Here is a 27,314-nt window from a genome sequence, read left to right as displayed (position 1 = left end):
TCTCCCCCTTCCTGCTCATCCTGCTGTCCTGGCTCCTGCCATCTCTTGCCCTGGAAAACCAGCAAGAAATTCCAAAGAAGGTGAACAAGAAGGTTCCAGGAAGGACATTTTTATTCTTCAGGGCAAAGCTGAGGTCTCTTAGACATGCCAGCTGTTGAGTCCAGATGACTAATCAGAATGCTCAGCCAGAAGAACTGGAATCCTTTTTCTTCCTGGTCATTTGTATCCCTTGGGTAAACCTATGTCTCTGTTCAAAAGAAGAAATATGGTTAACGTGCAAAGCTTTTCTTCTAAAGCCCAAAGAATAAAATTGATCTCTTTTCATAAATAGAGAGCACCGTGGAAAGTAAGCAGGAACACCGGCATAATAGGAAATCTAAATTCTTAGTACCTTTTCCAAATCTAGCTGGAGTTTCTCACTTGTTTTCCTTTCCATGAAGCTAACCGCAGGCATTTCTCCTAAAAAAAATGGATATAATAAAGTTGAATATGTTCCCAGTGGCAAGTGCTGGTTTCTGAAATGTCTCTGAATATTGCTGTCCCCTGTTCCTGAGCATGAGCTCCAAGATAAAGATGGGGTGGGATGGATAGAAGAGGCCCCACTGAGCCAGGAGAGGATTAGGAGATTCTAGGAGAGTATTAAAAGAGGCTGGTGATCATGGGGAAGGAGCAGAAGAGAGACTCTCCGGCCAAGGACTCCTGCGTAGCCATTGAAAACAATAAGCCACATTGTTTGACTCAAAGGGATTTTACTTGGGTATTGTTGGATCATAATATTAAGATGCAAGGAAATGTGTATAATAGTGCTCCAAATGTCCATGTTTGCATATGATTATATAACAAGATTATTCAATAGTTATATATAGGATGAATACCAGGTTAAATTTTAATTTCAGAGAAACCAAGAATCATTTCATGGGGGCATATGTGTAAGGGTCCAGCGGAGCGTCGGAGAAAGAGACCACACAAGAGACTGGCTCCATGCAATTGGCAAAAGGGGATTTATTGGGGATCCATTCCAGCGCGCTGGGGCTCCGTGCTCACTCAAGAAGGGAGAGCAGCCCAGAGCCCAGAGCAGAGGTCAAGCAGAGCTTAAGTACACTTTCTGGAGAGGGCGGTGGGCTTTGCATACATCAGAACAAATCATCATGAGGCGCGGGAAAATTGAACAATTCTGAGACATGATTAGTCCATTCATTGGCGGGAACAGTTTGGGCAGGGGTGATTGGTCACTTCTAAACGGGGTACACATTTAAACTGATTGGTTCTGGGGCCTATATGCTTACGTGCCATGCTACCTGGAGCCCTTAGCTATTAAACAACCAGGGAATCAATAGAGATATTTACTGGGCAGTTCCCGCATTGTCCTAACAACTTTACAGAGATTACAGGTTCCGGGGATAGCAGAGGAATTGTAACAATAGACTTTTACCTTTTAGCCCAGGCCTTGTAATCTAGAAGCTTTACAATGCCCTAGTCTTTTACACTTTAACTCAGACTTTTGCAGCTTAGAATCAGCTTAGAAATTTTACTTTTACATACGTATATTTAAAAATGCTTTGTTTCTATGAAATCCAAATTTGATTATCATCTGGGAATTTCATTTGCTCAATCTAGCAATCCTATTGTATAAGTATGGAGAGGGGTTGGGGATTTAGCTCAGTAGCAGAGTGCTCGCCTAGTGCAAAGCCCTGAGTTCGGTCCTCAGCCCTGAAGGAAAAGAAAAAAAAAAAGGAATGGAGAAAAGGGAAATAGCCCTAATAGCACCCCCAGCAAATATGAATTAGCTTATTTAAAAAAATCATATGCATATATCGATGACAAAGAAGTTAGAAGAAAAGATTTAGGTCTACCTTTGTGTAGAGAGTATGTGTCATATATTAAGTGGAAAAGGCAAATGATTATATAAAAATAATATGTGAATATAATGAATATATAAAACTAATATGTGGGGAAATCGAAGCAATTCAAGCCATGCACATGTTTGTCAGAGTTTGTGTGAGCAAAGAGATAAAGCTTTGAAAAAGGACACCCACAAGGCTGTTGAAATTGGTATCTCAGGGCATAGGAGTGGGGAAGGGTAAGAGTGGGGAATGATTAATTACCTTTAATTCCATACTCTTTAATATGGTATTATGTCAGCTAGTTTCAACAAAAATTTAGTACTTTGTATTTTAAACAATATCAAACAAACAAACCAGTCCAGAGCTTAAGAACATAAATTTTAGAGCTATATATGTGAGGATTATGGACTGGGTTCTGGCACTCTCTAATTGCACAATCCTGGGAAAGGTAGTCTACCTTTCTGTTCAGTTTCCTCACCTGTAAAATGAAGATAAAATACCTGTTTATTGTTTACAATGAAGATTAACTCAGCCACACGACCAGCACGCTAGCTTCATAATAGAGGTTTGAAGCATAGAAATTAACTAGTGAGTTTAAATTAAAGAGACATGACTCTCAGCTACCTTTTTTGCCCAGCTCAGAGATGGCTCCTCCTAGCTCCTGCCTCCAGCCACCTAATGCGGTAGCGAGGTTAACACGAGAGGCCATCGAGAGAGAGGGAACACGCCAGGGAGTGAGCTTTTATTGGGGAACAAAAAACTAAAGGGAAAATTCCATCCAAGGAAGGTTGAGGGGGACAGCATTCCAAGGTCAGGGTCAGTGATTGGTCTTCAGGTCAGTGGTCAGGCACACCCCCACAGGACAAGCCCTTGCACCTGAGACAGGGTGGGGAAGGCTCTGACAAAGCTTGCCTGAGTGCCTCTCACCCAGCCAGGGAGGTAACTCAAATCACTGAGTGAGAATGGCTTCCCACAATTAACCATTATTCAAGAGCTCAGCATTGTAACTTGCATACAATTGTTAACTACCTCTAATACCAACTCACAACAAAATGAACTAGGATATCTAAACAAAACAAAACAAAACATAATATTGAGGGAGATGGCTGCAAATCCTGATCTGCTTAAAGTAATTTTTTTTTTTTTTGGTGGGGAGAGAACTGGAGCTTGAACTTGGGGCACTCAACCACTGAGCTACATCCCCAGTCCTATTTTTAATATTTTATTTACAAACAGGGTCTCACTGAGTTGCCTAGCACCTCACTTTTGCTGAGGATGGTTTTGAACTCTTGATTCTGCTGCCTCAGCCTCCTGAGCTGCTGGGATTTCAGGCGTGCATCACCACGGCTGGCTTAAAGCAATCATGACCTGTGGGAGGCAAACCACCAACTGACTTAGAATCTGGAGCAAGACACGTTTGCACCATTCCAGGCCCATTTCTCCCTCAATGATCTACATCTTCAGGAAGAGAGAGACTGGCTATCCTTGGTTTCACTCCAGTTTTAGAGCATTTTGCTATGTGTTGGTGCTGGGCTAGGAGCTGGGGACTCAGAGAACTGGTTCTACTTTCTCAGGTGATCCAGTATATAGGAGGTAACACAAATAAACCTTGGGCACACAGAGAAGTTAGGGAAAGGCCCGTTCAGTTGCAACACTGCGTAGCATCCTGCAAGTCTTGGATTTCTGTAAGATACTATCCAAATGGTTCATTGCCATGTAAGGAGAGAAGAGAGGCTGCTTACCTGATGTTGACATAGGGTAGGAAGGGGAAGTAGGATACCACACTGAGAACACCTCCTCAAAATGTCATAGGCTGCCTCATCTTCTGTAGGAAAGGCAGTCCTTGGCTTGTGCTCAACCTTCAAAGGCAGGTTCATGGTTCTGTTTTTGTTTCTCTGTGCTTTCTGTGTTGAATTTTCAGGAAAACGAGGAAATTTGTTTCTATATTTTGTTTTTGGACGAACATCTCTCTCAGTGGTGGACGTTTGATTTCCAGCAGTCTCACTTGGAAGGGACAGAGGAAGAATTTTTGGCTTTCCAGATGGATGATGTTTCCCAGACTCTGAGACTGAACAACACTTACCCTGCAATTGTGAGTAATATATCAAATTAAAAAGTGACCTCATTGGTTGAACAGTATAGTTGACTAGATCACCTGAAAACTTTCTACCAGAAGCACCTACATAGGATGGATGAAATATGACAGATATTCAATTGAAGTTCATAGTTGACTTTAAATGAAAGAGAGAAAAACCGAGTTCCAGGAATGAAGGTCTGAATGGTTGCTGTGGTTTGAAGAGGTCCCCTAAAAATCCACGTATGGCCAGTGTGATAGTATTAAGAAGCAGGGCCTCTAAGAGGTCATTAGATCATAGGAGCCGGAGACTCAGAGATCTGGCTCTCTCTACAGTTGCCTGGCACTGTGGTGCATGCCCACTGATGGAATTAAGGACTTTATGAAAGCAGCTTCATGCAGCATTTGATTAACTCGCTCTTCTACCTTCTGCTACAGGAGGATGAAGCAAGAATACCCTCACCAGAAACCAAATGCTAATACCTTGATCTTGGATTTGTAACCTTCAGAGCTGTGAGAATTAAATTTCTGTTCTGCATAAATTACCTTGTCTCAGGCGGCCAAGCAATAGGAAACCCATGGAACTGTTAGGAGGATGCTTTAGAGTTTTAGGATTTTTTTTTTTTTTGAGAAAGGTTGCCAAAACTCATACCGTCACTTCCTTTAGTCATAAGGTTATCTATGGGCAGTGGCCATGCTTTAAAGATTTAGGATGACCGCCGCCCGCGCCCGGAACAGGCCTAGCGACCCGCCGGCGTGGTATCACTTCACCCCAACTGCAGTAGGGGCAGAGCAGAGCCGCTGCCCGAGCCCGCAAGGTAGGCAGACCTGCGACCGAACGGCGGAACAGGCCCAGTGGCCTGCCGGCGTGGTAGGCACGTCACACCAATTGGAGTAGGGGCAGAGCAGAGCCGCCGCCCGCGCCTGCAAGGTAGGCAGACCTGCGACCGACCGGCAGGGCAGACCCAGCGGCCCGCCAGCGTGGTAGACAGATCACCCCAATTGGAGGAGGAGCACAGCCGCTGCCCGCCCTGCAAGGGAGACTTTTCAACTATACAAGAGCAATATAAATATATAGGGGGAAATTTTCAAAAACACAACATTTTCACCAAGCAGAAAGAAACGCGAGCAGTATGAAACAACAAGGAAAGAAAGGACCACAAGCAATGCAGGTCAACTCAACTTTAGAAGAGGTAATAGCTGCAGCAGATGGAATGTCAGATAAAGAATTCAGGATATACATGCTTCAGATGATCTGGAGTCTCAAGGAAGACATTAGACAGCAAAATCAGACAATGAAAGATCACTTCGACAATGAATTACATAAACAAATCCAAGAAGCAAAAGATCAACTATACAGGGAGATAGAGGTAATAAAAAACAAACAAATAGAAATCCTAGAAATGCAGGAAGCAATAAACCAACTTAAAAACTCAATTGAGAATACTACCAGCAGAGTAGAACACTTAGAAGATAGAACATCAGACAATGAAGACAAAGTATTTCAACTTGAAAAGAACATAGACAGCTCAGCAAGACTGTTAAGGAACCATGAGCAGAACATCCAAGAAATATGGGATAACATAAAGAGACCAAACTTAAGAGTCATTGGGATACAGGAAGGTATAGAGGTCCAAACCAAAGGAATGAGCAATCTATTCAATGAAATAATTCGAGAAAACTTCCCAGACTTGAAGAATGAGACAGCATCCCAAATCCTAGAAGCCTACAGGACGCCGAAAGTGCAAAATCATAAGAGATCCACACCTAGACACATTATAATGAAGATGCCCAGCATACAGAATAAGGAGAGAATTTTAAAAGCTACAAGAGAAAGGAAGCAGATTACATGTAGGAGTAAACCAATCAGGATAACAGCTGATCTTTCAACACAGACTCTGAAAGCTAGAAGATCCTGGAATAACATATTTCAAACACTGAAAGAAAATGGGTTCCAACCAAGAATCGTGTATCCAGTGAAATTAAGCTTCAGGATGGAAGATGAAATTAAAACCTTCCACGATAAACAAAAGTTAAAAGAATTTGCAGCTAGAAAACCATCTCTTCAAAACATCCTCGGCAAAACATTTCAGGAAGAGGAAATGGAAAATAACAATGAAAACCAACAGTGGGAGGTAGGACAGTAAAGGGGGGAAAATAATCAAAGAGGAAAACAAACCATGTTTAGTAACATAAATAAACAAATATGGCTGGAAGAACAAACCATATCTCAATAATAACCCTAAATGTTAATGGCTTAAACTCACCAATTAAGAGACACAGGCTAGTTGAATGGATCACAAAACAAGACCCAACAATATGCTGCCTACAGGAGACGCATTTGATAGGAAAAGATATACATAGACTGAAGGTGAAAGGTTGGGAAAAATCATATCACTCATATGGACTTCGGAAACAAGCAGGAGTGTCCATACTCATATCAAATAAAATAGATTTCAAGCCAAAGTTAATCAAAAGGGATAAAGAGGGACACTACATACTGCTCAAGGGAACCATACACCAACAAGACATAACAATCATAAATATATATGCCCCAAACAACAGTGCAGCTATGTTCATCAAGCAAACTCTTCTCAAGTTCAAGAGTCTAATAGACCACCATACAATAATCATGGGAGACTTCACCACACCTCTCTCACCACTGGACAGATCTTCCAAACAAAAGTTGAATAAGGAAACTATAGAACTCAATAACACAATTAATAACCTAGACTTAATTGACATATATAGAACGTACCACCCAACATCAAGCAGTTACACTTTTTTCTCAGCAGCACATGGATCCTTCTCAAAAATAGATCATATATTATGTCACAGGGCAACTCTTAGACAATATAAAGGAGTAGAGATAATACCATGCATCTTATCTGATCATAATGGAATGAAATGGAAAATCAACGATAAAAGAAGGAAGGAAAAATCATGCATCTCTTGGAGAATGAACAATAGGTTACTGAATGATCAATGGGTTATAGAAGACATCAAGGAGGAAATTAAAAAATTCTTAGAGATAAATGAAAACACAGACACAACATATCGGAATCTATGGGACACACTGAAAGCAGTTCTAAGAGGAAAATTCATTGCTTGGAGTTCATTCCTTAAAAAAAGAAAAAACCAACAAATAAATGATCTCATACTTCATCTCAAAATCCTAGAAAAAGAAGAGCACAACAACAGCAAAAGAAGTAGAAGGCAAGTAATAATTAAAATCAGAGCTGAAATTAATGAAATCGAAACAAAAGAAACAATTGAAAAAATTGACAAAACTAAAAGTTGGTTCTTCGAAAAAATAAACAAAATCGACAGACCCTTAGCCATGCTAATAAAGAGAAGAGAGAAAACTCAAATTACTAGCATACGGGATGAAAAAGGCAACATCACAACAGACACTTCAGAAATACAGAAGATAATCAGAAATTATTTTGAATCCTTATACTCCAATAAAATAGAAGATAGTGAAGGCATCGATAAATTTCTTAAGTCATATGATCTGCCCAGATTGAGTCAGGAGGATATAGACAACCTAAACAGACCAATATCAATTGAGGAAATAGAAGAAACCATCAAAAGACTACCAACTAAGAAAAGCCCAGGACCGGATGGGTATACAGCAGAGTTTTACAAAACCTTTAAAGAGGAACTAACAGCAATACTTTTCAAGCTATTTCAGGAAATAGAAAAAGAGGGAGAACTTCCAAATTCATTCTACGAGGCCAACATCACCCTGATTCCTAAACCAGACAAAGACACTTCACTTTCAAAGAAAGAAAACTACAGACCAATATCTCTAATGAACCTAGATGCAAAAATCCTCAATAAAATTCTGGCGAATCGGATTCAAAAACATATAAAAAAAATTGTGCACCATGATCAAGTAGGATTCATCCCTGGGATGCAAGGCTGGTTCAATATACGGAAATCAATAAATGTTATTCACCACATCAATAGACTTAAAAATAAGAACCATATGATCATCTTGATAGATGCAGAAAAAGCATTCGACAAAGTACAGCATCACTTTATGTTCAAAACTCTAGAAAAACTAGGGATAACAGGAACATACCTCAACATTGTAAAAGCAATCTATGCTAAGCCTCAGGCTAGCATCATTCTGAATGGAGGAAAATTGAAGGTATTCCCTCTAAAATCTGGAACAAGACAGGGATGCCCTCTCTCACTACTTCTGTTCAACATAGTTCTCGAAACATTGGCCAGAGCAATTAGACAGACAAAAGAAATTAAAGGCATAAAAATAGGAAAAGAAGAACTTAAATTATCACTATTTGCAGATGACATGATTCTATACCTAGCAGACCCAAAAGGGTCTACAAAGAAACTATTAGAGCTAATAAATGAATTTAGCAAAGTGGCAGGATATAAAATCAATACGCATAAATCAAAGGCATTCCTGTATATCAGCGACAAATCCTCTGAAATGGAAATGAGGAAAAACACTCCATTCAAAATATCCTCAAAAAAAAAAAACTTGGGAATCAACCTAACAAAAGAGGTGAAAGACTTATACAATGAAAACTACAGAACCCTAAAGAGAGAAATAGAAGAATATCTTAGAAGATGGAAAAATATACCCTGTTCATGGATAGGCAGAACTAACATCATCAAAATGGCGATATTACCAAAAGTTCTCTATAGGTTTAATGCAATGCCAATCAAAATTCCAACGGCATTTCTTGTAGAAATAGAGAAAGCAATCATGAAATTCATATGGAAAAATAAAAGACCCAGAATAGCAAAAACAATGCTAAGCAGGAAGTGTGAATCAGGCGGTATACCGATACCAGACTTCAAACTATACTACAGAGCAATAGTAACAAAAACAGCATGGTACTGGTACCAAAACAGGCGGGTGGACCAATGGTACAGAATAGAGGACACAGAAACCAATCCACAAAACTACAACTATCTTATATTTGATAAAGGGGCTAAAAGCATGCAATGGAGGAAGGATAGCATCTTCAACAAATGGTGCTGGGAAAACTGGAAATCCATATGCATCCAAATGAAACTGAATCCCTTTCTCTCGCCATGCACAAAAGTTAACTCAAAATGGATCAAGGAGCTTGATATCAAATCAGAGACTCTGCGTCTGATAGAAGAAAAAGTTGGCTACAATCTACATACTGTGGGGTCGGGCTCCAAATTCCTCAATAGGACACCCATAGCACAAGAGTTAATAACAAGAATCAACAAATGGGACATACTTAAACTAAAAAGTTTTTTCTCAGCAAAAGAAACAATAAGAGAGGTAAATAGGGAGCCTACATCCTGGGAACAAATTTTTACTCCTCACACTTCAGATAGAGCCCTAATATCCAGAGTATACAAAGAACTCAAAAAATTAGACAATAAGATAACAAATAACCCAATCAACAAATGGGCCAAGGACCTGAACAGACACTTCTCAGAGGAGGACATACAATCAATCAACAAGTACATGAAAAAATGCTCAACATCGCTAGCAGTCAGAGAAATGCAAATCAAAACCACCCTAAGATACCATCTCACTCCAGTAAGATTGGCAGCCATTAGGAAGTCAAACAACAACAAGTGCTGGCGAGGATGTGGGGAAAAGGGTACACTTGTTCATTGTTGGTGGGACTGCAAATTGGTGCAGCCAATTTGGAAAGCAGTATGGAGATTTCTTGGAAAGCTGGGAATGGAACCACCATTTGACCCAGCTATTCCCCTTCTCGGTCTATTCCCTAAAGACCTAAAAAGAGCATGCTACAGGGACACTGCTACATCGATGTTCATAGCAGCACAATTCACAATAGCAAGACTGTGGAACCAACCAACCCTTCAATAGATGAATGGATAAAAAATGTGGCATTTATACACAATGGAGTATTACTCTGCATTAAAAAATGACAAAATCATTTGGAGGGAAATGGATGGCATTAGAGCAGATTATGCTAAGTGAAGCTAGCCAATCCCTAAAAAACAAAATGCCAAATGTCTTCTTTGATATAAGGAGAGTAACTAAGAACAGAGTCGGGACGAAGAGCATGAGAAGAAGATTAACATTAAACAGGGATGAGAGGTGGGAGGGAAAGTGAGAGAGAAGGGAAATTGCATGGAAATGGAAGGAGACCCTCAGGGCTATACAAAATTACATACAAGAGGAAGTGAGGGGAAAGGGAAAAATAATACAAGGGGGAGAAATGAATTACAGTAGAGGGAGTAGAGAGAGAAGAGGGGAGGGGAGGGGAGAGGAGGGGGGATAGTAGAGGATAGGAAAGGCAGCAGAATACAACAGACACTAGTATGGCAATATGTAAATCAATGGAAGTGTAACTGATGTGATTCTGCAATCTGTATACGGGGTAAAAATGGGAGTTCATAACCCACTTGAATCAAAGTGTGAAATATGATATGTCAAGAACTATGTAATGTTTTGAACAACCAACAATAAAAAAAAAGAAAAGATTTAGGATGAGCCTGCTTTCAAGTTCAGCCCCGACAAATTAAAATATTCTTCCACAAAATAGGCTTACTGTCAACGGAATGAACCTTGGCTCCTAAGAAGCTGTAACTGGCTGAGTTGAAGGATGATAGTAAAAGCTGTGCAGAGGTGACTGCCACCCACCACTACTATAGCCCCACACAGCTGATGTGCTTTGAGTCAGTGTACTGAGAGGTGGTTGGTTCAGCATAATGAATTCAGGCTCAGTACGTTACTCCCAGAGTGGATCTTATTCTTGTGTGCAGGGCAAGGAGTGGGTTAAAAAAATAATAAATAAATAAATAAATAAATAAATAAATAAATAAATTACCTTGTCTTGGTATTCTGTTACGGCAGCAGAAATAGACCATGACCCTTGTCTGTGGTATTGCAGCACAAGCAGACCATGACACGGGTTAAGCAAATGAACAGATACTTGGTTTTGGGAGGAGATGTGGGGTCAATCTTGTAAGTAGGGGCTTGGATGAGAGAAATGTCCCATTCACATAAGGTGGGGAAATGGAAGTAACAATCCCCTCTCCGTGCCCAATGTTGGGACTCTTAAAGGCTAAATTATGGTGTCTAAGAGAAAATAATCAGCTAATTAGAAAAGGAAAGTGGTAGAAAGCTTTCCTATTTGGGGCAGAGTTTGAATGTGGAGAAGCAAAAAAAATAAAAATAAAAAATAAAAAATGTGTCCTTGCAAATTTGAAATCACAGGCCCATGCCATTGCAGTGTGTAGGGTTCAGATTTATATTCACCTCATTTTTGGAGAATACATAAGCAGAAAAAAATAAACATAAAATTGAGAAGTAATCACACAATATCTCTGGAAGGTACATAACCTCAAAATAGATCATAAAGGATTCTCACAAGTAGAGATCCATCAAATAGAAACTCACAGTTCAAATTTACAAACACTTGTGGGAACAATCCACCTTGAGTAAGTCAAAACAAATAGTAGTGCTAATGTCCAAGAAATTCAGATAATAGATAATAGATAACTATCATTCAAAACTTCAGGGGGGAAAAGCTCATTTTCAGGCAATTAAAAATTTACTACTAACAGGTTCTTGCTGAAAGGATTACTGATACATATATCAGGCAGAGAGGAAACCATGGCAAGAAGGAAAACTTGTGATCCAAGAAAGAATGTGAGCAAAGAGAAGGGTAAACTTGTGAGTATACCCAAATAGGCATGAATTGCATAACTTAACAATAACTCTAATGACTAAAGAGGGGTAGTAGGAAAACAAAGCAGATCAGAATTATGGAAACATTTTCATATAAAATAGGATTAAAGGGTTAGAGTTAGCATATTTTCAAATCCATATACGTTTGTAAAGAGGGTTGAGATAATAATTCACTGCGGACTTTATTAAGTTTTCATATTTAAATGTTATTAATATCTACTAAAATAATAGAAAGAAAATGCAAAATTGCCAAATCAATAGAAAAGAAGAAAAATAAGAAAGAAAACTTGTTCAATTTAACAGAAGGCAGGGGAGGGAAAAGCAGCTGAAGTAGTAATGAGTAAGTGTGGTAAATGGAAGGCCTCCCAAAAGATGGTGAAAAGAACTATTGTCAATATCATTAGATGTACTAAAGGCACCGTGGTTAAGTGAAAAAAAAATGACCATATTTAAAAATGTATCTTTAAATGGTGAAATAGCAAGATATCTTGAATTTGCTTTGAAATATTTCAGGAAAAAAGAAAAGAAAAAATAAAAATACAAAAGAATGGAAAAAGTAAATATGGAAAACTTTTAATTATTGTATCTCAGGGATGAATACATAGGTTTTCTTTGTATTAGCTTTCTATTTTCATTTAAATTTTTTTTATAGTTCTAATTGCCTTTATTTTATTTATTTATTTTCATATGGTGCTGAGAATTGAACCCAGTGCCTCATGCCTCAAGCTCTCTGCCACTGAGCTACAGCCCCAGCCCTCTACTTTCATTTTATTTGAATGTTTTTATAATAATTTTCTTAAAAATTAAGATGATTGATTCTATTGTCATCTAATCCACCATTTTCAGTCATATAGGTTTAAAAAATTTATTACCATGCTTTTTTTTTCCTCAAGAGACAATCGGAGAATATATCTATCAAATAAGTAATAAACCAAGAAAAAAAAGGAAGACCTGATCTGAGATTTGAAGAAAAGAATTCCAACTTTGGAAAAAGGTGGAAGAAATTCCCAGGATGAGCTAGGGAATAACACGCTCCCAACATGAAATCAATAGAATACCTGGTGTGTTTAATTATACTGAGGGGAAAATTTCTGATCTGGCAGAATCTTTTGGGGATGATTTAGTGATAGGTAACTAGAAAGTGAAACAAATGAAAAAATGAAGCAACTACTAACTTCAGGGGAAACAAAGAGTTGTAGAAAAAAATAAATCTGATCATATGGCAAATCATTTATAATGTTTACATGGTCAGAGTAATGTAATATTCAGTACTGATTTAACCAGAATGAATGATGTCAATAAATTGAGGGGAGGGAATGAAGAAACTTGAATGAAACCTGTATTCCTAAATCCTAATAAGTCAGTAGATAATATCTAAAATTGAAAAAAATCAGTAAAAGAAAGTTCTTTAGAAATATGAAGGTTGCTGGGGACTGTGGTGCATGCCTGTAATTCCAGCAATTCAGGAGGCTGAGGCAGGATGATCAAGTTCAGCCAGCCTCAGCAACTTAATAAGGCCCTAAGCAACTTAGCAAGACCTTGTCTCTAAATAAAATATGAAAAGGGCTGGGGATGTTGCTCAGTGGATAAATGCCCCTGGGTTCAACCCCTTGGGACCAAAAAAGAAAGAAAGAAATATACAGGTAATTATCATAGGAAACAGGGAAAAGAGAAAAATAAGAGTACTTGTGTCTATGAAGCCATTAATTGAAAGGAAGCAATGGGTGTTTTATTTTAATTTTAACTGAGGCTATAGGAGGCAATTAATAAGGATCATAATAAACAATTAAATTAGATAATATATTAGAAGTTGATAGATACTATGAAAAATACAGAGGAAGGTGAGGGGTGGTGGGCACGTCATGGGGAGGGGCTGCAATTTTAAATAGTTTGTCAAGGGATGCTCCTTGAGAAGGTGTCCTTTGAGCAAAGATTTGAGGTGGCTCTTTGAATATGGCAGGGAGTGGGGTGATGAAGTGACTTTCAGGCAGAGGAAACAGCCAGGGAAAATGCTCTAAGGTACGTACGGTGTGCTCAGGAAAACCACCAGGAGGCCATCGGGCTGAGAAATGAGATGGAGAGGTGATGAGGAGGAAAGAGAGGCGCAGAAGACGCAGGGCACAGAGGCCCTTGTTCAGATTTCGACTGTGTGAAATGGGGGCGGGAGCTGTACAGAATTTTGAGCAGAGGAATGAAATCATTGTATTTTTAAAGGCTTGTGTTGACAGCCGTGGTGAGAACACACTGCAGTGGGCAAGGTGGGTGGTAGGGAGCCCAGTGAGGAGACGACAGCAGCAATCCGGGGTTGGAGGTGACGGTGGCTGGCACCAGGGTACCCACACTGATGGAAGGATGGGAGTCAAGGACGCACCTGAAATCGTGGCCTGATCAGCTGGAAGGACAGAGTTGCCATCAAAGGAGATGGGCAAAACAGTGGCGGAGAGGATGCCATTTCGGATGTGTTACAATTAAGCCGCCTGCCCAGCATTCAAGCATCGATGCCTGAATCAGCAAGGATACCTGAATCTGGAGTTTAGGGTAAAAAGTTCAGACTGAGATATAAATTGAGGAGTTTCAGTTTACATATGGCATTAAGAAAAAATAAAAAAGGAAATTAGATGAAATGACTGAGGCAGCAGGTGTAGGAATAATAGAGACCAGAGTCCACAATGGTGCTCAAAGTGCAGAAGGAAGCTCCTGTCCCTCCCAAAGCTGAAGCCAAAGCAAAGGCCCCCAAGGCAGTGCTAAAAGGTGGCCACACACACATACACACACACACACACACTCACACACACCTGCTCATCATCCCACCTTCTGCCCTAGGCCCTGTGACTCCCGAGTCCACCCAGATATCCTTCAAACAGCACCGCTGGGAAAGATCAGCTAGACCACTCTGCCATCAAGCTGCACCTGACCACTGGGTCGGGGGTAAAGAAGGTAGGAGATGACAACACACTTGGGTTCTTCGTGGGTGTCAAGACCAAAAAGCACCTGAGCATACTTTGAAGAGGCTCTATTACATCCATGTGGCCAAGGTCAATACCCTGACCAGGCCTGGTGGAGACAGAAGGCATGATTAACTGGCTCCTGATTATGATGCTTTAGATGTTGCCAAAAAAAAAAAAAAAAATTAGGATCAGCTAAACCGAGTCCTGCTGGTTAATTTCAATTACACATATTTTCACCATAAAAAAAGGAGATAAGAGACTGAGCTCTGCCCTGTCCCCACTTATTAGGAGGTTGTTGGGGGGGGGGCTAGTGGAAACCAGAAGAGTGGAGTCCCCTGGAAGCCAAGAAAAATGAATTGAGGAAGAGGGAGGGATGATGAGCTGGGGTGTTAAAAGCTCATTATTTTTTAAAATTTTAATATTTATTTATTTTTAGTTTTTCGGCGGACACAACATCTTTGTTTGTATGTGGTGCTGAGGATCGAACCCGGGCCGCACGCATGCCGCAGGTGAGCGCGCTACCACTTGAGCCACATCCCCAGCCCTAAAATCTCATTATTAATTGATGACTAAGAAATGAGAATTGGATTTAGCCAGGCAAAGGTCATTGATGATTTTGAGAAGAGCACTTTTGATAGAGTTGGAGGAAGTAGTGGGTTCAAAAGCCGGTATGGAGTGTTTGTAAGAATATAGTCAGTGAGTTCAAATATTTTGCTACCAAGGGAAACAAAGAGATAATATGATGGCTCTCTGGCAGGAAATGGGATGAAGAGAAGTATTTTTTGTTTTTCTGGTTTTGGGTCGTTACTATTAAAGTTAAGGACAGAACCATGAAACTGCCTAGTGTACACTATATCAGTCCCCAGTTCTCTAAATAAATAAATAAATAAATAAATAAAAGATGCCTTCCATGTAAGGTCAGACAGAATACCATGGGTAGAAGTGTTACTATCACCTCTTTAAACATTCATAACAAATGTTTGAACATAGCGGGGAGAACTGTTTTGAGATTTTGTTGTTGCTTGCATGTACAGTGCATTTAACCTCTCCATGTTGCAGAAGAGAGAAGAGAGAACTGCTCTAACAGGGTAGCAGTGACCTTGTGCAGGCAAGAAGGAAGGATGTGGTGCATCAGGAGGGGATAAGTGTTCGACAGGAGCACAGAAAGCCCTTCTATGATAATGGATGGGAAGGCAGCGGATGTGAATATAGATGCTGGTAAGGAGGGGGCTCTGGTGTTGAGTGGTTGTGGCTGTCCTCTTTTCATGACCAAGTAGATAAATCTTTGTCCCTATTTTCCACAAAATAAGAAAGAAGCTCAGGGAGGGTGCACATAGTAAGTTGCAGATGCTTTAGATGTTGCCAAAAAAAATTAGGATCAGCTAAACCGAGTCCCGTAAAACTGACCACAAACAAATCCAGTTCCATGGTTGCTACAGCTTCCCCCACCTTCAAATAAATATGTAGGTGTCCTTGGTTACAGGTTGGAGCATTTTGAAGGGGAGTAATCATCTTCACTCTTTAAAAAAAAATTTTTTTTAGTTGTGGATGGACACAATACCTTTATTTTGTTTATTTATTTTTTTATGTGGTGCTGAGGATCGAGCCCAGTGCCTCACACATGCTAGGCAAGTGCTCTACCACTGAGCCACAATCCCAGCCATCAACTTCACTCTTATGTTGGTGCTTAACAAGTATCTGATCAAACAAACAAACAAAAAACACAGGCAACTTAGAGATAAATATCAGTATTAAGGTAGCTTATAGGCGATTTTGATGTGCAGCTAAGACTGGTCATCACTTAGCTGAGGCAGCATTTCTCAAACTTGAAACACCCAGGAAATCTTGTCATATTCTTTTAAAATTTTTTTTCCTATAGTTGTAGATGGATGGCATGCCTTTATTTTATTTGTGTATTTTTTTTTTTTATGCCGTGCTAAGGATCGAACCCAGTGTCTCATATGTGCTAAGCAAGTGCTCTGCCACTGAGTTACAGCCCCAGCCCTCACCCTGCATATTCTGATTTAGCATTTCTAGAGAAGGGGACTGAGAGTCTGTCTTTCTAACCAACTTCTGGGTGATGCTGAGGTTGATGGTCCATAGACCTGCAGTTTAAAAAGCAAGGAGCCAAAGGCAGAAGAAACCCAAGCATTCTTGTCTGGCAACAGATTGGATAAACATAAGGCAGCATGACTATAAAAAGATCCTAAAGGAGGGATGGGGATATAGCTAGTTGGTAGAGCAGTTGCCTTGCATGCACAAGACCCTGGGTTTGATCACCAGCACCAAAAAAAAAAAAAAAATATCATAAAAGGAATAAAGTGCCCATAAGTGTCAAAGCTACAACATGGATGAGTCTTGAAAACGTTTTGCTAACTGAAGGAAGCCAGTCACAGAGGACCACAGAGGATTTGACTAATATAAAATGTCCACAGAACCTGGGAAAAGGAAGGAATGGGGAGTAGCTGCCAGTGGGCCCAGGGTTTCTTTTGGGGGCGATGAAAATGCCCTGGAATTAGAGAGTGGTGATGGCCACGTAACACTGTGAAAGTCAAATATGTCACTAATGGCGAATTTCATGGTATCTTACTATAGTGATAAAAAAAGCAAAAAGATCTCATTAGTTCTGATATTCTGTAAGTTCTATGAACTGAAGGGTTTAGAAAGGTAAACAGCTCTGTGTCCAAAGAGGAGTTGAGGTCTTTGGAGAGAAGTTGTGGTGACTTTTCTGTTTTGTACAAAAGAAGGGAACAACTTGGCACAGCAATGCACTAACAAGGCACTGAGGGCCCTGCAGGTCCTGAAAGTTGTAGAGGGTCAGAGGTGATCAGAAATATCAGGGGAGGTCATGGGTACTCCTTGAAGGTCAATTATGTATGCTAAATTCACTGAAAGGAATTCACTAAAATCCTTTTTGGAACCAAGCAAAAAATAAATATGGGAACCTTTATATATGTGCTATGACAAATTGGGCCAGAATCTGCTCTTTCACGTCACGTTTTTTTTTTTTTTTTAGAATATGAATTAGCTATTGGCATCGTGATAAAACGACTAATTGCTACTCACCCTATGAAGGATGTACTCATTTTCTGAATACTTTTGGTTGTAATAATCACGGTGGATCTTCCTTTCAGGAGCTGAAATTCTCTTCCCTGAATAAGCACAGAAACAACGCCACAAATGATTTCCCTTGACAATGGTTAGCCCAGCTCTCCCCTGACCGCCTGCATGGCGTGTACCTGTGAGCATGATCTGCCCCCAGGCCGGCCCCATTGTAAGTCTCCTGCGTTGCCAGCATCCTCAGCCACACAGGGATGTGGCCACATTGTGCACTCAGGGCAGCATGCCACCCTGGGGAAGAGACATTTAGCAGGGCTGGGTTTTTAAGGAGATAAGGGGAGCCATTCCCACAGGGGCCACACCTGTCTAACGACTCTCCCGTTCTACTCATTTCCAAGATCTGTGATCCAACTAGATGTTGACTGTACACATCATTAGGTTGAAGACATGTTGTGTTGAACTTGTGTGGTTGCAGTTGTGGTGCAGGTTGTATTGGTTGTGTGGAAGCCCAGGCACACTGGAATGAAGGAAGCATGCATGGACCTCTCGCTGTCCAGTTTTCATTGGTCAGTTTTGACCCTGGGTAGAGATTTATCATCTAAGGGGTTTACCAGGAGAGATTTATCATCTAAGGTGTTTTAGGCTTTCTCCACCCCCATGTTACCACATTGTGGTAGCAAAAACATCAGCCACATTGAGAGCTGTGTCCTCAACACACCTTCACAAAGAATTAATTGAATTGGGCCAAGAGAACAGAAGGTGATACCAGGCGGCCAACACACAGGCCTGGTGAAGTTCAGGAGCTACAGATAGCTCCCATCTGCAGATGGTGGAAAGAACTAGATTTTGTATCAGGAAACATGAGTGTCCAGTCTTATTTCTGCTTTGAGAAAGCCCTGCTTCATTCTTAGATTTCTCATTTATAAAAGAATTCGGGGGGGGGTGTGTCTCACCAGGCTAAGATTGCGCTGGAGGAGTTCAAAGAACCCCCCCCCCATTTTGAGGACTCTCCATGGTTCTCAGCCCCCGCCCCCATCCCGCCTAGGCCTCTTGGTCTTCCTGGACCAGTCATTTAAAGACCTCGGCAGACACACAAGAAGACCCCTCCAGAGCCTGGTGCAGAACTAGAATAGCAGATGAACTGAGGTACACACAAGGAACACCCTTCTCCTCTGCCCCATGGAGGACATCCAGTCCCTTGCATCCCGCCCAGGAGAGGCTCTGACCCTTGAGGCTTCCCGCTTCCTTCCCAGGCTTTCCCTGATGCTCACCTTTTCCAAGCTGAGCCTGTCTACCCAGACAGACTTCTTGGTGCTGGGCTAGCACTTGAAGCCTGATGAACTGGCCGCAGTGTAGGCAGCACTCTGTCTGCTTGTCACAGCGGGACTCGTGGATCTGCAGCTCCTTCAGGGACCCCGTCAGCTCACAGAACTTGCACTTGATGGAGTCTTGCTGGCATTCCTCGGTCTGTGGGAGGCAGCAGGAAGGGCGTGATCATTGGCCTCTTGGACGGCAGGTCAAGAACCCGAATCCATCTCCCTGGGGAACTGAAGCCAATCAGAGAAGGCGAGGGCAAGGGCCAGAGTACAGGACAGTCTTCGAGGAATCTGACCTCTCTTGGACCCCTGGACAGAAAACCCTCCTATTCAACATCTGAGGATGGGGGGAATGTGTTTTCCTGAGGGGGGGGGGCTGGTTCTTCATTGCTCTCTGAACCCACTTGGGTGAGAAGGCAATATTCAGAGGGAATTTATGACTAGCTGCTTCTCCCTTTTGCTCTCCTTCTCCCATGTTGGACTGCTTGACTGTAGAGGAGGAATCGCACCTGACTCTTACTGCATGCAATTCCAGCAAGAGCTTCTGTACTTTACTGACACATCTCACACCTGATTTAAACAGAGAAAGAATGAGAGAGAGAGAGAGAGAGAGAGAGAGAGGACAGCAAGAGAGAGAAACTTCACCCCACACCTCCAGCCTTCCCCACATCCACCTTGGTGCTTGGTGTTTCTAGAAGGTGGGGAATCAGGTGTGGCTACCTCACTCCTTCTAGCACCTAGCCCAGTGTTCAAGAAGCATTTGCTGGACGAGTTTGAGCTGAAACAGATGCCCAAGCCTGAGGACTTCCAGACAGACAGACAAGAGGGCCCCAAGACAGACTGACATAAAAAAGCAGAAAAGAAGAAGCGATGCTTGTCTGCCCTCCTTTCTTGCTTTCCCTGGTTAGGAATCCTGAAAGAATATTTAAGCTTCCCTGAAACAGGAACCCCTGGTCTTGGCCAGACCCACGAACCTGTAGAAAAAGAATCTGAGAAAGAGAAACTGCGGGCAGAGTCACTCTAGTATGAGAAAGACAGGGTCATATTCCTTTTTACACACAGGGGCTAAACAGGGGCTGAACAGCTTGCCCACAGGGACCACGGAGGACTGGACTCTGGCCCCCGAGCCCTAGGTTCCCATCCCTCCTGCCACCTGCTCACTTGCTGGTGCTCATTTTCAAAATGCTCCTTCATCTTCGACTGTGGGATGGGCTCCTCACACTCTGGGCAAAGGACCAGGAACCGCAGGCAGTGGGCCTCGTGGAGGGTGAAGTGGTCAGAGGCCACACTTCTTCTGCTGTGGGAGCCAGGGGGGAGAAAAACAGGCTTATTGTCATGGTATAGAATCAGAGCTTATTTTCTACCCAGGGCCAGCTCCTCAGAGTCCATCAGCACTGAAATGTGATGGCGTTGACCCCACCTGCCCTGCCTTCCCCAATGTTGGTCCAGAATCAGAACAATGCAGCACCTCGTAATAAGTACAAGGACGATTTACAAAGTTCCCCCAGTGCTGGACCCAGCAGGTGTGAAGAAGCAGGAGGCAGGGATTGCAAGGGAAAACCTTTTCCGGGGATAGATAAATTCATTTCCTGGATCATGGAATGGTTTCATGGGTATTGGACATACATGAAAACGTCCCAAGTGGTACTTTAGAGACATCCAGTTTATCCTAGGTCAATTATACATCAGTAAGGTTGTAATCAAAATGCAATAACAAATATTTAGTTCTTCCAAAGTTTTTTTTCCTCATTTTCTGGTGCCTCTGCTGGTTCAAGCCAGTTACCCTGCCAGTCCCAGGCTTCCTGCAAGGATGATGACAACTGAGAATCTCCAATGCGAGAGTGATCCATGTCTCTGAGAGTGAGAGGCCACCCACCTGTTCCCTGCCAGAGAGGTCACAAAGCCCTTCCCGATGAATCAAGGCTTCTGAGCCTCCCACTTCCTGGGCAGGGCAGTTTTTCCAAAAATCTTTGTCACTCTCTCAGCTCAGCTATATTAGACATTCTGGGTCAGGCCTGTCCCAACTGGGCTACTCATACGTGTCAGAACTTAGGTCCTAACTTGGAGTCCTGATAATATGATCTTCACACCAATCTGTGAAAGAAGGGGGCCCATGGAGATTCCCCAGAACCATTCCCACCCTCGTTTCCATCAATTCTTGCTGGAAGCTTGGGAGGAAGAAAACTCTATAGAGACTGTATCCCTACAGCCCAGATGTCCAGAGAAGAGCCTGTCTAAGTCCCTATCTCATGGGACTGGGCCAGGAGTGGCCATCAAATCTCACTGCTCTTGGTTAGAACCAGCTGCCTGGTCAGAGGCACATGAGTGGCTTTACATTCCCTTTCCTCTGTTCCCCCTTCTCTACTCTGCCTGTCCTGTTCCCTGAGATCTTCCTAAGTTTGTTCCGAGGACCACAGATCTAGAAAGGTCTGGTTGGAGCAAAGCTCTCTGGGGATGTTCCACCCTGGTTCCTGCCGCTAGTAGACAGCGTTGAGAGTGAGGCTCTTCCACGGGTCAGCTGCCACTCACAGAGAGGTGTGGGCCTGGTACCTGCTCAGCTCGCTCTCAAGGTGAGGGTGGAAATGGTCCTGAGGAATCTCCGTGGGTCCCTTTCCTTCATAAATTGGTGTGGAGGCCATATTATCAGAACTCCAAGTCAGTTTCTAAGTTCCAAGTATGAGTAGCTCAGTCAGGACAATTCACCTGCATGTTTCACTTCAGGCCTGATCCAGAAGGTCTGAACTAGCTGATCTGAGGGAGGGTACTGAAACTCCAGTACTGCTGACTACCCTACCCCTCTACACGGTTTCAACATCCCAACCCCAGGGGATCCCAGTCCCCTCCTGCCCTCCTGGGCGTTTTAATGCAAAGATCAGATTGGGTCCTCCTCACTTCAAAAACAGCCTTCTCTGGTCTGACCCTCACTAGATGTCGCCTGGTCTTTGCTAGAGAAAGTGCCTTCTTACCAGTTCCCGCACACTTGGAAGTCTCCCTCCATGCTCTGCTCCCTGGAGTTTCTCTATTGGGTTTCTCTCGAGGATGAGAAAACAAAACCGAAAGTGTTACAACAGCCCAGCCCACAACCCCAGGGAGGGAGGGGAATCTCTGAATTCAGAACCCAGAGGCTCCCAGGAAGCCTCTCTGCAGCACATCCAGCCCCTGCCAGTTCCCTGGACCTATGCTGTCCCCCTGTGCTGCTGTCACAGGCTGTTTCTGCAACCTCAAGAGCAGGAGTCAGAGGCCAGACGTCCCCACCTGCTTTGCTCCCTCTGGGTCTCCATCCCCTTTCCCTGCCATTAACTTCCGACTCCTAACCCTTCTCCCGCTCTTCTGTGGTCCTTCCTCTGCAGGGAAGAGGTGGCTTTTCATGCTGAACTCCAGGGCTGCTCTCTGAAGAAGCTAGTCCCGGACCTTCTGCACCCTGCTCTTGTGCCAGTCAGTCATGACTTTGAAAATGGGGTCGGTGGCAGCTATCCCACTCCTCGGCTTATACCCAAAGGACTTTAAACAGCATATTACAGGGACACAGCCACATCAATGTTTATAGCAGCACAATTCACAATAGCTAAACTGTGGAGCCAACCTAGATGCCTTTCAATAGATGAATGGAAACTTCGGTATATATACACAATGGAACTTTACTCAGCATTAAAAGAGAATAAAATAATGGTATTTGCAGGTAAATGGATGGAGTTGGAGAATATAATGCTAACTGAGCAAGCCAATCCCCAAAAAACAAAGGCCGAATGTTTTCTTTGATATGAGGATGCAGACGCAGAGGATGCATGCGATTGGGGAGGAGCATGGGAGGAGTGAAGGAACTTTAGATAGGGCAAAGGGGAGGGAGGGGAAGGGCGGGGATATGGGGGTAGGAATGACAGTGGAATGAGTTAGACATCATTACCTTAAGTACATGTATAAGACACAAATGGTGTGGAAATACTTTGTGTACAACCACTGACTTGGAAAATTGTGCTCTATATGTGTAATATGAAATGAATTGCATTCTGCCACCATGTACAAAAAATTAGAATAAATAAATAATGAAAAAGAAAAATGCAAACTAAGAATAAAATTGAAGAAAAAGAAAATGGGGTTGGTGGAAGAAATTTGGATGCAGAGTGCTGTGTTCCCAGACTACAGGCTTTGGGTCACATCCTGGGAATGGAGTCACATACCGTTTGGCAGGTTGGTGGTCAGGGGAAAGTGCCTATCTCCCTGAGCTTCCCCCACTGGCCCCTGCCCCAGTGCTGGGGATCAAACCCGGGCCTTTGCATGGTGGCCTAGTACTCTGCTATTGAGCTACAACCCCAGCCTTTTTAATCTTATTTCAAGACAGGGTCTCACTAAGTTGCCCAGGCTGGCCTCAAACTTGCAATCCTCCTGCCTCAGCCTCCCATGTAACTGGGATTAGAGGTATGTGCCACCACACTCAGCAAACTTGTCCTTCTTGATTACAAAGTAATCATAGCAAACACTGATATAATGCCAAGTGGCAGGCATTGATTGTGGAAGGTCCTGTTATTGTCATCCCATTTTCAGCTAATGAAACTAAAGTACCAAGGGGCTATATAATCTGCACAAGTTGTATAACCAATAGGCAGCGCAACCAGGCTTTGAACACAGGCAACCTGGCCTTAGGTGTGTCTCTCCTGGAACAGCCAGTGGGTCGGCAGGCCAGAGTTTGAATCCTGACCCTATAATTAACTGATAGCTTGAGTTATCTTAGCCTTTTTGAGATTCTGTTGACATTCTCTTGTTTATTGGACCACATGGTGGGGGGAGTGTCCCAGTAATTGTGTGCAAAATTGTTTTTGCCTGAGGAGACACCCAGAACCCCAAATAAATAAGAATGACTAGACCAGTTGACCTCAAGTCTTTGAATCTTTGAAGGTCAAAAAACCATGTTCTGGGGTTGGGGTTGTAGCTCAGTAGTAGAGCACTTGCCTTGCATGTGTGAGGTACTGGGTTCGATCCTCAGCACCACATAAAAATAAATAAATAAATAAAGATACTGTACCAACTATCACTAAAAAAGAAAGAAAGAAAGAAAGTTCTGTTAAAGGCAACACATGTCCAAAGTAATAATGCATAATTAAATTAAGTGACCATATAACATTTGCAAATTTGTCTACTAGTGTTTGTTCTTTTCAAAAGAAGAAGTGGGGTGTGTTTAGTTAGATCAATAAAAGTGATAAAACAGGGTTGGAGGCATCGAGTAGTGGTAGAGTGCTTGCCTAGCATGTGTGAGGCCCTGGGTTTTGTTCCCAGCAGACACACATTCAATAAATATGTCAAAAGAGTGTATTTAGCAGCTCAGTGAGAACTGAAATATATTCACACTGCATAATGTTAGTTTGGTCAACAATGGGCCAGAACAAGACAGTGGTCTCTTAAGATTATAACTGAAAAACCCCTATCACCTAGTAATGCTATGGCTTCTCTCACATCTTAGCACAATGTGTTATTTGTGTTTATGGGTGATGCTGGTGTATGCAAACCTACCGTGTGGATACAATTACCAATTGTATACAAGTATTACACATACAATTGTGTACAGTGCATACTTGATAATGATGATAAGTGACTAGGTTGCTGGTATATGGATTTGCTACACTTTCTACTGTTATTTGAGAGTGCTCCTACTTAGAAATCATCATTGAGGGCTGGCAATATAGCTTGGGGTAGAGCACTTGCCTAGCATGTGTGAGGCCCTGTGTTCCAATCCCCTGCAGGGCAAAAAAATTACTTCATTAAAAATTTTTTAAAAATTTACTGTAAAACAGTTTGCTGTGTTATGCCAGCTGCCGCCTCACCCATCTCATGATTACTGCATTTCTTGGTTCCACTGAGAGGGCGGGCTGAGTAATTGATCTACACGGCCTAGTTTTGTTGAGCATGTTCTAGAAAGTTCACACAATAATGAACTCCCCCAATGACTCATTTCTCAGGGCATGTGCCTACTTTTGAGTGATGAATGACTGCACTGGTGACTCCATTAAAAACCTTTGAAGACTGAGCCTGTGCTGCTGCAAAGAGGAGAGCCAGGACTAGTATGCTGGGGGCCCAGGAGACGCTGAAGTTCCTCCTGGGTGGACCTACCGAGGACAGAGGGGAGCCAGCCCCAGGAGTAAGGTAAGGCAAGAAGTGTCTGGGTTAGAGTGAGCACCAAGCCTTCATGCTGCTCCCCCTGTGAGTGAGCTCACGAGGAATCCCACCCAAGCCAAGGGGCAGTAGGCATGCTGTCATCTAGCTGGCCTAGGATAGCACCCAGGGGGAGAAGAGGGGTGGCCAGAGGGGTTGGGGTGCCACAGAGATGTGGGAACAAGATGCTGAGCTGTTTACATCCCCTCTGGCTCAAGAGACCTACTCCAGAGTGCTCTCTATGGTATCCTTAGATCTTTCCAAGATTCAGGCATGGTTTTATTAACAGAAGCACTTTAAACTATGGTGTTTTTTTTTTTTTTTTTTTTTTTTTTTGGTACCAGGGATTGAACCCAGTGGTGCTTAACCAGTGAGCCACATTCCCAGATCTTTTTTTATATTTTATTTAGAGACAGGGACTTGCCGAGTTATTTTAGGACCTCACTAAGTTGCTGAGGCTGGCTTTGAACTTGTGATTCTCTTGCTTCAGCCTCCTGAGCTGCTGGGATTATACAAGCAGGCTCAGAGAATTCTGTGCAAATGGGGTGGGAGCAGCCTCTCTGAGGAAGAAAACAGGATTAGAAAGTGCCCAGACATGGGCTCCAGTCTCCACATAGACTCTAAAATTCAGGCAATAAACAAGAAACTCTGTGTGTGTGTGTGTGTGTGTGTGTGTGTGTGTGTGTGTGTGAATAATTATGATCTCAATGATAGGAGATACTAGTGAGTGACTGTGTCAACATTTCTGTGTCCCAGGTACTACACTAAACATCTTGTAGGTATTGTCTTTATTTTCATTCTGTTGTAAACATTATTACATTATTATTATGTAAACATTTTGCAAATGTAGATAAGGAAGCTCGGAGAGGTGAAGCTCAAGGGCACACAGTGAAGTTCAGAGCTGGGTCCAGATGGGTTCATCTGACTCAGATCTCTATGTACCTCACCAAGACCCCATCTGACTCACTGGACAGCTGGGGTGGGGAGGGCACTGGGCTAGGAGTCAGAGAGGCCACAGTCGGCATCCTGATCCCCTTCCTCATCAAGGGGAAGTTCCTCCGCCTCCCACTCCTGTCTTCCTCTGGGCAGTTTGTAAATACCAATAATATTAAAAAAGGAAGAACCTTCCCACTGTCTCCTGCTGAGATACCCAGGGAGGATGTCATAAAGGACAGAAATCTGTGACAGGGCGGTAAGGCTGGCATCAGAAGAGACCGTGAGTTTTCTTCCTTTACATTCTAATTTTCTTCTCGTTCCATCTCCAGCCTTTCTCTTCCTTTCCCTACTGAAATTCCAACCGTCCTTCAAGACAAGTCCTCTGCCATCCCTGATGCAGGACTTACCTCCTTTGTCTCTGGTTATAGATACTGGCTTGTCTTTCTGTGTCATCTCAATTTGTCCCCACCCAACCACAGACACAGGTGATTTGAGAGGAAGCTCTGCCACAGTGTGGATCTTGAGTGTTCCCCAAAGATCCACATGATGAAGACCCAGTCCCTGGTCATGGCCTTACTGTGAGGTGATCGAATCTTTAGGTGGCCTGGTGGGAGGGATTTGGGGTTTGGGGGCGTGCCCTTAAAGGGGATATTAGGACAGGACCTCTTCCTGTCTCTCTGCTATCTAGTGTTATGACGGATTTGTGGGACCCCAATAGACCTCCAGGAGCCGAATCCCATGCAATCACACAAAAGTCTTTATTGCAAGCTTGAGCCTGGACTCACAACCGTTCAGATGCAGCGGACCCAGGGAGTGAGTCCTGGTCCTTTGTTCATTGAGATTTTATAGGTTTTGGGGGGATACTCTATGCGTCACAACATCACACAGCGAATCATTCCATACCACGGGAAAGTCAAACAACAACTCTTAACATTGATTAGCACATTCACTGGCAGGAACAAGTTGGGTAGGGGTTACAGGTTAGTACAAGAGGGGGATTCCTTTGAACTGATTGGTTTAGGCCATGAGGGGAGTACTGCTGCACTACATGGTTTCCCAACATGTTATCAACCACCATAAACTACTGGGGGGTCATCTGGCATCCCAGGTATTTTCCCTGTCTCATGCTGATTAGAGGTTGCTAGGGGGGTTGCTATGGGACCTCACCCAGCCCAACTGAGTCAGGGACATCTGGCTCCAGACCTCTCCTGTTATTTACAAACAACTCAGCAGGGTGGGTATGTGCCTAGGAGTGCTCTGTGAGTTTTTCCAAGGACAAGGGTCACGCCCCCTTCCTTAGGACAGACCTTG

The 27,314-nt window shown here is 42.8% G+C and overlaps 1 protein-coding gene across 2 annotated transcripts; it reads right to left on the bottom strand.

Moving 5' to 3' along the window:
- Positions 1 to 101: 101 nt before the first annotated feature.
- Positions 102 to 22,009, bottom strand: XAF1 (XIAP associated factor 1). Of its 2 annotated transcripts, XM_081272008.1 has the most exons (7): positions 21,890 to 22,009; positions 20,085 to 20,220; positions 18,879 to 19,074; positions 17,614 to 17,699; positions 3,587 to 3,928; positions 392 to 459; positions 102 to 247 (listed from the first exon to the last, which is right to left on the bottom strand). In XM_081272008.1, the coding sequence occupies exons 1-6, from the start codon at positions 21,919 to 21,921 to the stop codon at positions 403 to 405; spliced, it is 849 nt and encodes a 282-aa protein (XP_081128134.1). In that variant the 5' UTR covers positions 21,922 to 22,009; the 3' UTR covers positions 102 to 247; positions 392 to 402. The 2 variants fall into 2 exon arrangements, with proteins under 2 accessions (XP_081128134.1, XP_081128133.1); XM_081272007.1 differs by lacking the exons at positions 102 to 247; positions 392 to 459 and adding an exon at positions 469 to 2,322.
- Between the last annotated feature and the right edge of the window lie 5,305 nt (positions 22,010 to 27,314).

This window comes from Spermophilus citellus (assembly GCF_964194105.1).
Source record: "Spermophilus citellus genome assembly, chromosome: 17".
In the NCBI taxonomy this organism is placed as follows: domain Eukaryota; kingdom Metazoa; phylum Chordata; class Mammalia; order Rodentia; family Sciuridae; genus Spermophilus; species Spermophilus citellus.
Note: the sequence above shows the minus strand (reverse complement) of the source record. Positions and strands in the feature narration are given on the sequence as shown.

Coding starts and splice junctions, on each gene's coding strand:
- XAF1 (XM_081272007.1), bottom strand. CDS start 21,921: ATGGAGGGAGACTTCCAAGTGTGCGGGAACTG. Junction 17,700..18,878: donor ACAGGCTCAGCTTGGAAAAG/GTGAGCATCAGG, acceptor GTGCTTATTCAG/GGAAGAGAATTTCAGCTCCT. Junction 3,929..17,613: donor ATGAGTACATCCTTCATAGG/GTGAGTAGCAAT, acceptor TCACAATTGCAG/GGTAAGTGTTGTTCAGTCTC.